The sequence below is a fragment of the Pan troglodytes genome, chromosome 16 (genome assembly GCF_028858775.2).
Source record: "Pan troglodytes isolate AG18354 chromosome 16, NHGRI_mPanTro3-v2.0_pri, whole genome shotgun sequence".
Lineage (NCBI taxonomy): Eukaryota > Metazoa > Chordata > Mammalia > Primates > Hominidae > Pan > Pan troglodytes.
This window is the reverse complement of record NC_072414.2, coordinates 43,069,492-43,082,817: the sequence shown is the minus strand read 5'-3', so window position 1 is coordinate 43,082,817 and position 13,326 is coordinate 43,069,492. Positions and strand designations below refer to the sequence as shown.

The window sequence follows — 13,326 nt, the reverse complement described above, 5'->3', positions numbered from 1 at the left end:
GATTCACATTTAACAGAATTTTTAACCCAGTTTTAAATTAGCCCCAATCACCCTTAATAGTTGGTATTCCCCATCTGCCAGGATTTTGTCTATCTTTATTTACTTTCTTGGTTTATATTATGAAAAATGATTTATCCTTACTCCTTTTCAGGTATAAAATTATACAGTCAGGTGCTGCATAATGATATTTTGGACGTGATAGTAGTCCCTAGGCTTACAATGGAGCTAAAAATTCCTTGCACCTGTTGATGTTTTGACGATCTTGACCCTTTGTCGGCAGAGACTAATGTATGTGTTTTTCTTAGTTTTTAACAAAAAAGTTTAAAAAGTAAAAGAAAAAAATTAATAGAAAAAAGCTTATAGAATAAAGATATAAAGGAAAAAATAATTTTGTACAGCTATACAATGTGCTTGTGTTTTAAGCTAAGTGTTACTACAAAAGTCAAAAAGTTTTTAAAAATTTAAAGTTTATAAAGTAAAAAAGTTTCAGTAAGCTAAGGGTAATTTATCACTGAAGAAAGAAAAATGTTTTTTTATAAGATTAATGTAGCCTAGGTGTACAGTGTTGATAAAGTCTATAGTAGTGTACAGTTATGTCCTAGGCCTCCACATTCACTCTCCACTCATTCACTGACTCACCTGGAACAACTTCCAGTCCTGCAAGCTCTATTCATGCTAAGTGCCTTAGAGAAGTGGACCATTTTTTATCTTTTATACTGCATTTTTACTGTACCTTATACATGTTTAGATATACAAATACCATTGTGTTACAGGTGCCTACAGTATTCAGTACAGTAACATACGGTACAAGTTTGTAGCCTAGGAGCAAAATGCTGTACCATATAGCCTAGGTGGTAGTGGGCCTGACCATCTAGGTTTGTATAAGTACACCGTATGATGTTCACCCAATGGCAAAATCCCCTAATAATGCATTTCTGAGAAGGTAGCCCCATCAAGTCACTCATGACTCTATGTTGACTATGCTTTTTCACCCTTCCAGAAAAGTCCCCTCATTAAAAAAAAATCACTCTTTCTTAGTTTTCAAGTTGAAAGCAGGAAAGTTCCTTTATTTAGTGCCTTTATGAAGGAGCCATCTTTTCTTATTATTTGCAAGTGAGTGACTATGACCACTGCGATTTTAAAAGGAGAGATCAGGGAATAAGAGAGGGAGAATGATTGAGACAGGAGCAAATTGTTGGACAAAGGGAGCATTGTGCCCAAAATGATGGATAGCTCATCCTAAGACCAGCAAGCATGGTAAACACAAGGGCTGCTACCAACCACCCCTACCCAGGATTTCTCCTTATCCTGGGAGGGGGGTCAGTGATGTGCCGAGACTCAGAGAATGGATGAGGAGGCCTGTTTCCACCCATTCTTAGTGTTTTGTTTTGTTTTGTTTTCTGTTGTGTTGTTGTTAAAAAACAAACTATGTAAAAAGTAGCTCTGCCAAATTGTCATAACTCAATGAGAGTGGCTGAGGTCTGAGCAGCGTGTGAAGAGGGTGGAGGTTGGTGCTAAGACAGCACACAGGTGGAATCAAGGCCGGGTGAGGGCCAAGAGCAGCTGGTCAGTGGTTCAGGGAATCATGGGGCACATGACAGGAGTGCTGTAGGACAAGTCCATTCTCTCATGAGTCACTGAGTCCCGTCATGGCTGCCCCAGCTTTCTTGAGCCCCTCCACCTGGAGGGTAGCCTCTTTTAAGCTCAAAGAATCTAAAACTTCCAGAAAAGCTGGGCCCCCCATGGGCCCTACCCATCTTGTCCACACTCCAGAAGCTTAATATCTCCTCCTGACTTCACCCTGTCCTCCCCATCTCCCTGGTCCCAGCTCTCTGCCTCACCTGAGATGTCTTCCCTTCCCTAGCCCATCTCAGGCCCAGATGCTCCTCTCCGTTTCCACTGCCTTGGGCCCCCACCCACCCCCACAAGCCCTCCTGAGTGTTAGAGGGACTAAGGCAGTGAAAAATCCAAGTCTTGTGGCCATTCCTGGAGTTAAGTCACGAAGCAAAAATCTTAAAAGCTTCCAGAGAGAAAAAAAACAGGCCCTTACCAATGTATACTAGTTTTCTAAATAGCAACACTGAACTTTAGACAACGATGCCCTGCCTTTGAATTCTCAAGGCAAATGATTTCCAACATAGAGCTCTAGACCAAGGCAAACCATCCATCAAGCGTGTGGTTGGAATAAAGTCATTGTATGATATGTTAGATACCAAAAAATGACTTTATCATGTCCTCTTCCTGAGATAGCTGCTTACTCAGGCGGCGCCAACTGAGGCCCCCAGGCCAAATCTGGCCTGCCACCTGTTTTTGTGTTTCCATTTTTAAGTACACCTTACATGGTTATTTACACTTTACATGGTTATTTAAGTACCTATACAATATCCTCTATTTTGCCTTTTTCTCCTTTACTCTGTGGCTCTTTAAGGCGGTTTGCCGAAGTCTGTGCTAGACCAAGTGCCCCACTGAACTGAGGACCAAATTAAGAAAAAGGAGTTGTGAGATCCAAGAAACAGGAGATGGACACAGGAGAGAAGGGGTAAAGAGTGAAGGGAGGACCCAGGATGACTACGTGTGTCAGGCATCAAGAGAAACATGCCCAGACTCGAGTTGGGGGACAGAGGGCTGCCAGAGATATCTCCAAGAAAAAAAAAAGTGGAAGCAGTTGATTAGTTGATGTGTTTGAACCTATTGAGAAGAACTTTCTATTCTGCTAGGAACTTTAGGAATGAATTTGCACTAGACAGATAAAAAACTAACCAGGAGATTAAAAAATAGTGTTTAACTCCTGGGAAAACAAGATGAATAAGAAAGGAAATGCAGGCATGGAAGTCATAGGACACTACATGACTTGGCTATGAATGATAGCTAAATCATAGTAATGTCATCGCTGAAGTTTGATTTAACCAAATGTTGAAAGAGAAGCAAATTGGAAGGTAGAAGGAGAAATGAATGGGAAAGAAAGCTAAGTTTTCACCTTCTGTAGTAGACAGTTAAAAGCAAATAAAATCAAGAATTAACAGTGTAAGCATGTAATTTAAATATAGAGAGGTAATTATTCATTGAAACAGCTAAAATAGTTTAAACTATTTTGTCTATAAGTAGCTAGCATCAGAGGTGTGCCGGGGATGCTACATCATGTTATAAGCCTCCCTTGTGGAATGACTTTTTTTTTTTTCTTTTTTTTGAGACAAAGTCTTGCTCTGTCACCCAGGCTGGAGTGCAGAGTGCAGTGGCATGATCATAGCTCACTGCAGCCTCGAACTCCTAGCCTCAAGTGAACCTCCCACATTGGCCTCCAAAGTACTGAGATTACAGGCATGAGCCACCATGCTCAGTCTGATTTGACTTTTTAAATAATTGTACCCTGTATTACTTTGAAAATAATTTTCTTAATAAAAAGAAAAGAAGTGACAGAGCAACCTGGTGAGTGATGTGGCAACCATTCCCAGGTGAGAGTCTCTCAGGCCCCTGGTTGGAGGACATGCCAGCTCTCATTATCATTATTGTTCCTGACATGAGTGTGAATGCATTTCAATAAAATGTCATGAGTGAGAGCCATGCATTCAAGCAATGAACATTCTCTGTTTCAGTCCCTAGCTACAGTTGCCCAGATAAATAAGCCTTGGTCCCTGCCCTCAAGGAGTTCACAGACCAGTGGGTGATAAAATTCCTCATCCAGCTAGTGGATGATTGATTGCTCCACAAGGTGATAAGTGAAAGGGCAAGTGATTGCAAAAAGAAATTGCCTAGAAGTCAGAAGTCATTCAAATGGAGCCCTGGAAGCTAAGCAGGAATTGGGCTGGGAAGAGAGTAAGAGGTCAGTGTCCCAGCACAGGGACAGAAAATGCAAAAGTGCAAGGGGACCCAGGCCTGGTGCAGGTGAGACCTGCCTGTGGCCTGGAGCCAGGAGCTTAGGGTTTGTAGAGGGTGAAGAGAAGACAGATGTCAGTTCAGTGGCCTGGTGTGCCATGCTAAAGAGTTGTCTGGGCTCTGTCTTGAAGGTTATGGGAATCCCCTCAAGGCCTTTTCTAGAGGAGCAGCATCATCGAAGCCTGCTGTCAGCCTGGTGTGGAAAATAGAACGGTAGCTGGGGTAGAGAGATGAGCAAGGAGACAGACAAGCATTCGGGGAAGAAACCATGAGGGTCTGTACTGAGGTAGCGAAAGAGAGGCAGAGGAAGGCAGGTGAATTTAAAGATGTTACAGAAGCTGAATAGACAGTCGGAGGCCTCGTTAGATATGGGAGGTGAGGGAGAGAAATAAGGCAAGGATGGTCCCCAGGTTCTTGTCTGGACACAGGCCGGGGCAGAGTCACGTATCATACAAGGAGAGGACTTCAGGAGGGTTGGAGAAAGGAGCTGAGAGAAACGTTGAATGTGGAGGGGGAGGGATCAGGCAAGCAGTTATGGATGGGAGAGTCCCCTGGACTGGGGAACATGCGGGGCAGGGGGTCAGTCCATGGGACAGGGGTGGCATCTCACACTTGGGAAGTGTCTAGCGAGAGAAGAGGACCCTGAGTGAGCTCAGGAGGACACCCAGACATGAGGCATAGACAGAGGAGGAGGAGGCCTGGAGGAGGCTAAGGAGGGCCAGAAGAGGTGGGGTTAGGAAAGCAAGACCAACAGAGGGTCCCCTGCTGCTGGTGACCAGGTAAGCCGTGTGTATCGGGGTGCCCTCAGCGTTCCAGGATTACAAGTAGTTAGCATATCTGCCCCCCGGAAACAGCCTTTAGAACCCCCCGCCCCCGCTTATATTTGTGACAACCGAAAATGCCCTCCCATGTTTCCAAACACTCCTCAGGGCCAATTAAAAGATTATTTGGTGACCTTGCTGAGAGCGGTTACCAAGGAGTCTGTGGTGAAAGCCAGGGAAGAATAAAACCACAGCTCCTCTGTCCTGCCGTGGCCATTCCCTCCTCAGGCCTCTTCCGGGGCTGCCCAATCACTATTTATTTTTTGAGGTTTAAATGTATATTATTGAGTTCCTAGCACATGTCAGGGACGCCACAGTGAACACGACAGTTAAGGTGATGCAGAAGTTTTTGCCCCTTAGTTCAGCTAAAACGGGGTTCTTGTCACGTGACCAGGAAAGATGAGGTCCGCAGACACATTGAAAGGTGAGGGGAGCAGAATTTATTAAAAGAAAGCTCTCGGAGAAAAAAATAAGTGGTCCTGCTAACAGGCTTCCACCTCACAGACTGAATTCCAGGCCAGCACACTCGAGCTGGAGTCCAGGCTCCTCCCCCTGCCCAAGGCGCGAAATCCTGAGGCTCCGCCCCCTGTTCCCCCAGTGCGCATGTGCATATTATTAAGAGAGAAGCTGTCGGGGAAGGGAGGGCAGACGGGGCTGTTCTCCCTCTGGGTTGCGGGTTTCATACGGGATCGGCAGTCGGGTCTTTCAGCTTTCAGACTGTTTTAGGCTTGAATGGGGTGTTTTGCAAGGGACCCCTTGGCTGTCTCCTGTCTCTATCAAAGGTCTCCCCTCTCGGAACTGCCAGGGAACAAACAATTGAAGCCAGGTGGGGTTTCCTTGACTAGGCCCCCTTGCATAAGATGGGAGCGGGGTGGGCAGCAGGGCGTGCTTGGCTTAGGGAGGAGTTGCGCTGAGCAAAGCGGGATGAGAGGCTGGGGAGACAGGCGGGGCAGCTGGGATATGGGACCAGCGGGAAGAGCTGGCCTTGAGGTTTCGGACACGAGTCCCACCCACAGCTACGTCAGCACAGGGCGGCCTGCCGGGGCCTGGGGGCCTGGCAGTCTGTGGTTTGGTCTGTGGGCACTGAGGCCAACACAGGAAGAGGCCTTGGGGAGAGCCAGCATGACGCCTGCTGACCGCACGCTCTGTGGCGAGCACAGGCCAAGGACTGACAGAGGAGGCTGAGGTCTAATGGAGGAGTCAAGGGCCCCAGGAAAACAGGGGAGGGAGCAGCATTTTGGAGGGAAGTCACAGATAAGGAAAGCTGGAGGCTCCAAGGTCGATGCCCCAGGTGTTACACAGTGAGAAAGAAGCAGGAGGATTCCATTTACGAAGAATGGCGGGAGTAGAATGGGGGGCGGCAGGAATCCAGCACGGGAGAGGAGGGACGCGGAGGACCTCTCCACAGGCATCAGCGCACATCTGATGCGTGCCCAGATGATGACAAAAATTCAATTTATCATACTTAAGGGGTTACTATTAAATTGAGAAAGCAAATTAGCAGAATCTTCTAGTCTGCTTTCTCATTTAACAGATCCAGAAACCAGCAGGTAAAGAGATGGGCCCATGGCACACAGTGAGTGCGCTGGGGGTGGCAGGGGCAGGGCAGGGCTGGAAGCCGGGCTCTGTCTTCCACTTCCTGCTGCTGGCTCAGTGGCAAAAGTCAGGACCAGAACTGGGCTGTCTCGTTTTCCCTGTATCCAAGGAGCTAGCTACTCCATGGATACACCCTGGCATCTTGATTGTGCAGGACAGCCATTCTCAGCATCTTTGAGTGACCACACCTGGTGATTTGGTTGGAAAACAGTGAAACCTTTTGGTGGTACTTCTTTACGTTACCATGAAGTATAAAAAATTCTATTCTTAGCCATTTGTGGCCTTAGAGTTTAATTTAGAAAGGAAGCCTGAGAGAAAGTCACATTTCTGAGAAACTTCCAGGAACTTAAGCCTCCACAACTAGTTGGCCCATCCCGTTACGTGATGTGAATGGGATTCTCCCTGGACTCAGAGTGGTTCCATCACAGTAGCGGTCCCAGCAGATCTTAGGAGCCCAACCTCAGGAGATCTTGCGGGTGTCATCCCACCTCCCATCTGCTAACAACATCCCTCAACACCGTCATTCCACAGGCCAGATATTGACCATGACACCAGCAGATATTAAAAATGTGACTTGACTTGTCTTAAATCCGTAAACAAAACCAGTTTTACTACAGAATATATGTAAGGGAGATTATAAGCAATATATTACATGTCCCTTTCCTGCTGTTCCGCATTCAGATTGACTGAAATCCAAAAATGTCATTGTTCAGGATTCATATTTCACTAAAAAAAAAATCAAGTAGAACATTGAAGAAGCCATAATGCTGTCTGCCAAATCATCTCCCATCCAGAAGTACCTTCTGGTTTCTTCTCCCTCGTGTGTTCTGACCTCTCAAGTACAGCTAACAGTTTGTCTAGTTGTTGTTAAGCTCACTAAGCTGAGGGTTTACATGTTACTACATTAATTAATTAGAGCACCTTCCAGGAGCCTCAGTCCACTGTCACAGGCCATGTTTTGTTTCTTTTTTCCAAGATAGACGAGTTTGTTCCATTTTATTGTTTTGCACATTTTAGGTTCTGCATCCATCCTCCAAAAATTACAGCATTCCAAAGACTGACATTTTTATTGCATTAGACTGTTTACTAATTTCACATATTACGGTGTTGGCATGCTCCCATGGCTCTGAATGTGGCATCCTACTGGTGTCCTTGTTAGCAGTCTAGTGTTCTGAGCCTGAGTTCTTGGGTGCCTGCCGTGGTGGAGAAAGTTTGGGAGCTGCCAGCAGAGAGAGAGAGGATTACCCAGAGAGACAGAACGTGGACTGTGCTATTCCAAGCCCGACAGCTCCTGAGTATATTAAAATAGCTCATGAGTGTGAAGGGGCATAAATGGGGAGGCTCCAGGGGTGGCAGGAAGGAGGGGTGCTTCTGCCATGGAGAAAGGGTTTACTGCTGGAACTGAACACTGAGAGCATGGTGGGCGATCCATCTGGCCCCCAGGTGATGCTGCTGTTGGGTCAAAGACAGGCAGAACCCAAGTGGGCCAAGCAGATAGCTCCGTATGAAAGGCAAAGGGTGGACCTTGTGCTTAGTTCAGAAGGCATTTGAGTACATTCAGTTCCACCTGCACATTGTGAATATGCACCTCCTTCCAGGTATGGGTCCTGAACTGATGGAATCTGAGCCTCAAAGAACAAGAACAAACATGCTAAAATCATTCATCAGTCATTCATTTACTGAGACATATATACAAGACATATACTGAGTAACTTCTACATAGTAGGCAGTTCTGCTTATGGGGATTCACAGGTCTTCTGAGCATCAATCCCTAAGAACTCAGCACCGGATGCGGAAAGTGGATGGCCAGTCGCAGTGCAGCACAGGAACAGGGCTACCACTGAGCTAGGTGTGAGGGCCAGCCTCCCTGACAAGAAGGATATAAGGGTTGGCCAGGGGCTCATGGTGGGAGGGGACCTTCAGCGGCAACAAACAACCTGTCAGCTGTGCCTCTTCCACCTGGGCGAGGGTCCACTGGATTCAGCTATGGCACAAGAGAGTCAGGGCATGGCTGGCAGCCAGGGCAGCACCCTTAGGGAGAGCTGGCTTGATTTCTGGTACTGTTTGGCTGTCATCCCGACTATTTCAGCCAGTTGGGTTAGGGCAAAACCATTTTTGTGAAGAGTTGAGCCTCCTTTTGGCTTTGAATTGGGCAAGCAGGCCTCTGGTAGGAGGGATGGGATCTGGTGGGCAGAGCCAGAGGTCTGTTCATGGAGCTCCTCTTCAGTGTCTCCTGTTACTTTGTTACTTAGGAAGGAGCATTAGAAGGGAATCCTACCATGTGCCAGTAGGCACCCTTTTCCCCAACAGGCAGCCTGCTGCTAGGTTGTTACTTTCTGCAGATACTTCATAGCAAAAACTGGAAACAGTTTGAAACCTACCAAGAGGGGACCAGTAGAGAAAATGGTGGCATGTGCTATTGTCAAAAAACAATGATGTAGTATATTTGTTGTCATGGAAAGATATCCTCAGAATGTCGAGTGAAATGCAGGCGAGTTTTACTAAAACTGTCAAAAAACAGTTAATCCCCACCTTACATAAACACTCTCAGACACAGAAAAAGAAGGAAAGCTACTCAATCCGTTTTATGGGACTAGTCTTCTCTGACATCAAAATTTGACAAAGATAGTACTATGAAAAGGTTATAGACCAATCTCACTTTTGAGTATAGTTGCAAAATGCAATATTTACCAGTAGAATTCACCAGTATAGTAAATACATATGCATCATGACCAAGTAGGGCTTATCCTGGGAATACAATGATGATTTAAATCAAAAAGTCTTTGAAGAGTTGGTTAAATTTACATATTATAAGATAAATTATATGATCATCTCGGTGGATACAAAGAAATTGTTTGCTAAAATTGGATACATTTCTACTTAAAAGCAAACAATGCCTTAGCAAAATAGGAATAAAAGGAAGATAACTTGATAAGGGGTATCCATCAAAACCCACAGCAAACATTGCATACTCAGGGAAATTTTAGAGACAATCCTGTTAAAGTTAGGAACAAGACCAGGATGCCATGTAATACTATTCAACACTGTGCTGGATGTTTTCTATCGGTGTTATAAAGCAGGAAAAAGAAATAGGGGGTCAAAGAAAACAATCATTTTGTGTAGGCAATGTTGTCTACATTAAAAAGTCCAAGAGATGCTATATAAAATATATTAGAACTCATAACAGAGCTCGGCAAAATGTCTCAATTGGAGATAAGTATACAGGGATCAGTTGGGTTCCTATGCATCATTAATAACCATTTAGAAACTGTAATAGAAAAAAATTAACAGCAGCAACCAAAACTATAAGGTAGCTAGAAGTAAATCTAATGAAAGATATGCAAGAGATTTATGGAGATGACTGTAAACATAATTGAAGGACACAGAAGATATGACTAAATGGAGAGACATGTCATGTTAATGGAGAGGAAGATTCAGTATCATAAAGATACCAGTTTAGGCTGGGTGTGGTGGCTCACGCCTGTAATCCCAGCACTTTGGGAGGCCAAGGCAGGCAGATCATCTGAGGTCGGGAGTTTGAGACCAGCCTGACCAACATGGAGGAACTCCATCTCTACTAAAAATACAAAATTAGCCAGGCATGGTGGCGCATGCCTGTAATCCCAGCTACTCAGGAGGCTGAGGCAGAAGAATCGCTTGAACCCGGGAGGTGGAGGTTGCAGTGAGCCGAGATTGCACCATTGCACTCCAGCCTGGGCAACAAGAGCAAAACTCTGTCTCAAAAAAAAAAAAAAAAAAAAGATACCAGTTTACTTCAGATCAACATAGAGTGCTCATGGCATTTGATCATATGATCCTAAAATTCCTATGGAAGAATAAAGGCAAGAATAATCAAGACAGTTTCTAAGCAGAATAAAGTGAGGGTGAGGAGGGGCACTTCCCTTTGGTCTATCATGACTTATGAGTTATATTTTAAAAACTTGGTTTTTGTACTGAAATAGACCAGAGTCTAATAAACAGAGTAAAAAACTCAAAAACAGATCTATGCAATATAGAAACCTGATACGAAAAGAAGGGGCCTACCAGATAGGTAGCAGAAGTATGAACTATTCAATAAATAGAATAAATTGTGGGGAGAAAAAGATTCCCAACCTCATGCAATATGTACAGATAATTTTCAGATTGATTAAAGACCTAAATGTGAAAAACAAAACCTTTAAACTTCTGGAAAATATATGGTTATCTTTTATCACCTCATGGCAAGAGAAGAATTTTTAAAATGAGATACAGAAACCACCAACCATCAAGGAAAAGATTGATAAATTAGACTATTAAAATTTTAGATTTCTGGCCAGGCGCGGTGGCTCATGCCTATAATCTCAGCACTTTGGGAGGCTAAGAGGAGGCGGATCACTTGAGATCAGGAGTTCGAGATCAGCCTGACCAACATGGAGAAACCCCATCTGTACTAAAAATACAAAATCAGCCGGGCGTGGTGGTGCATGCCTGTAATCCCAGTTACTCGGGAGGCTGCAGCAAGAGAATCGCTTGAACCCAGGAGGCAGAGGTTGCGGTGAGCCGAGATCGTGCCATTGCACTCCAGCCTGGGCAACAAGAGTGAAACTCCGTCTAAAAAAAAAAAAAAATAGCTTTCTGTATGATTAAAGACACCATAATAAAGTTAAAATGTAATGCTACAGACTGGGAAGAGATAGTTGCCACCCCTGTGATCAGCAGAGGCTTAGAATCATAAGCAAAATATACAAAAAAGAAAAATATATATAATTCAACTGAAAAAATGAGTAAATTATATGAACAAGCAATTTGCAGAAGAGAAAAACCTTAATGCCCAATAAACACAAATATATTGACTCTCACCAGCAATCAGGAACATGCATATTAAAACAAGGTACCATTTTATACCTATCAGATTGGCAAAAATTAAAAAGTTGGATGATTTGAAGTGTTGATGAGGAAGTGCAACCACAGGAACTCAGACACTGCTGCTGGGAGTGAAAATGAGTGCAGTCTCTCTGGAGAGCCATTGGCAGCCCTTGCTGCTGCAGGACTTGGCAATCAAGTTATAGGTGTAGACCCCAGGAGACTGTTGTGTGTGTGCGCACAAGGAGACACTTTTTTCCTTGCAGAAAATGGAAAGAACTTAAATGTCCATCAGGAGGAAACTTGAAGATATATATTTATATAAGCAACTAAATGATTAAACAAGATAAATCTTGAAAACAGGATGTGGAATAAAGAGTTGTAGAAGGATCTGTGTAGTATGACACCTTCTATGTGAAATTTAAACATGATGTTGATGCATGCATACTTATGAAATGAGACAAAAGCATAAAAACGTGGATAGATGAAAAAAATACAACTTATGTAGTGCAGTTTGATCTGGGAGCTAGAAGCAGAAGAGAGGGAGTTGAAAGCAAAGAGGGCTTTACCTCTCCCTGTCTTTGAGGGTAAACTATTATGAATTTTTCCACCTGAGTGATGACCACACAGTGTTTGTTAAATTATGTTCTATTTTGTCCATATGTTTGAAATGCTTAATATTTAAAATATTAATAATTGTTCCATCTGGGTGGTGGCTACACAGTGTTTGTTAAATTATCTTCTATTTTGTTTATGTTTATGTATATGTTTTTATGTATTACATATTTTTATCTATTTACATGTTTGAAACACTTGGTGGTTTTTAGAAAATTAATTCTTGTGAGGGAAAAATACTGCTCAATCTCCATCTTAAAGTGGGCAATAATTCAGAAAACATTTAAACTAATTGATGTTTGTCACCCCATGGGTCGCAGCTCAGTGTGGCAGGCTGAAGCACTGAACTCAGGCAGAGTCTGGGGCAGAGTCTGCCCAATCCAGCTCTGCCACTTTCTAAATGGTGGATTCAGGCAAGCTACTTAATCTCTCTTTGCCTTGGTTTCCTTGATGTGAAATGCTGCATCCATTGCCATTGCTGACATTAGTGCCTACTTCATACAGTTGTTGCAAGAGTATGATGGCTTAACTGTGCATAAAGCACATGGAAGAGCAAGCACTTTAACTTTATTATTATTATGCCTGAATATAATCTACCATTCAGAGAGACACTAGTTATTTGTTAGATGCAAGGGATTTGGGGGAATGAATAAGCTTCATTTAAAGAACTCATGTAAGTAGATGTTGTTTTTAGTGATGGTTACTTTTCTGCAGTGAGCCAAAAATATCTCTCAGATCTCCAAAATTAACCTGTTGATTTGGAGATGATTCACCCCCCAGTGGCTTCACAAGTATCTGCTTCAGTTAGCTCTGGTAAGTAAAATTATCAAACACTCATTCACTTTTCAGAACTGGCTGTAAAATCAATATGAAAAGCAACATTAATATGTAACTGTTGAAATATACAGAATTCCCTCTAAAAATGAAAGCTACATCTATCTTCAAGTCTTGATGAGTATGTTCTATCACATAAGACTGGCCCTTTTGTATTTAAAAGAGTGATGAAATACAACTCCCCTACGTAGGTGGAGATTCAAATTGAGGCCTTTAATGTTTCAAATAAGTGAGAAATCTCAGTCATTAGGGAGCCAAGGGGAATTTTTCGAAGGCAGATGCAGGAAGGCAAAGACTGTAGGCTTTGGTGTCTGGTGAACTTGGGCCCAACTGCAGCTTTGCTACTTACTAGCCACTTAGCTTGCAGTGAATTACTTAAATTGACTGTGCCTCAGTTTCCTCATCTATAAAATAGAACTCACAGTCCCTCTCTTGAGCAATTGTTGTGAGGATCAGATACACAGTATATACCACCTCATGTGCATAATCTGTACTCAGCAGTTGTCCTTATCTCTGACATTATCATTAATTGAGTTACAGATTGCTTAGTGCTGATTGGTGATGGATTGGAGGCTCTAAAACAAGCTGAGATAATGAGCTAAAAGGTTTTACAGCTCCTCCTGCCAATCTCTCTTCTCTTCAAGACCCAGGAATCGGGGTAGGGGAAGGGGAAAGGTCTTCATCTTGAAGACAATTAAATGCTGCTTTTCAAATGTAATTATTCAATGTAAGGCATTGAAGCAAT

General features: G+C 43.5%; 1 protein-coding gene across 3 annotated transcripts in view; it reads left to right on the top strand.

Annotated features, from left to right (window-relative positions):
* Positions 1-13,326, top strand: part of TNFAIP8L3 (TNF alpha induced protein 8 like 3) — a 48,227-nt gene that overhangs the window by 22,086 nt on the left and 12,815 nt on the right. Inside the window, exon 1 of one of the 3 annotated variants that reach the window (XM_063794950.1) lies at positions 3,194-5,520. The exons of the other annotated variants lie outside the window; for them this stretch is intronic. Within the exon in view, the coding sequence (XP_063651020.1) occupies positions 5,427-5,520 (94 nt within the window). The 5' untranslated portion in view covers positions 3,194-5,426. Of the gene's footprint in view, positions 1-3,193; positions 5,521-13,326 lie in introns of those variants that run through there. 3 annotated transcript variants of the gene reach the window in all.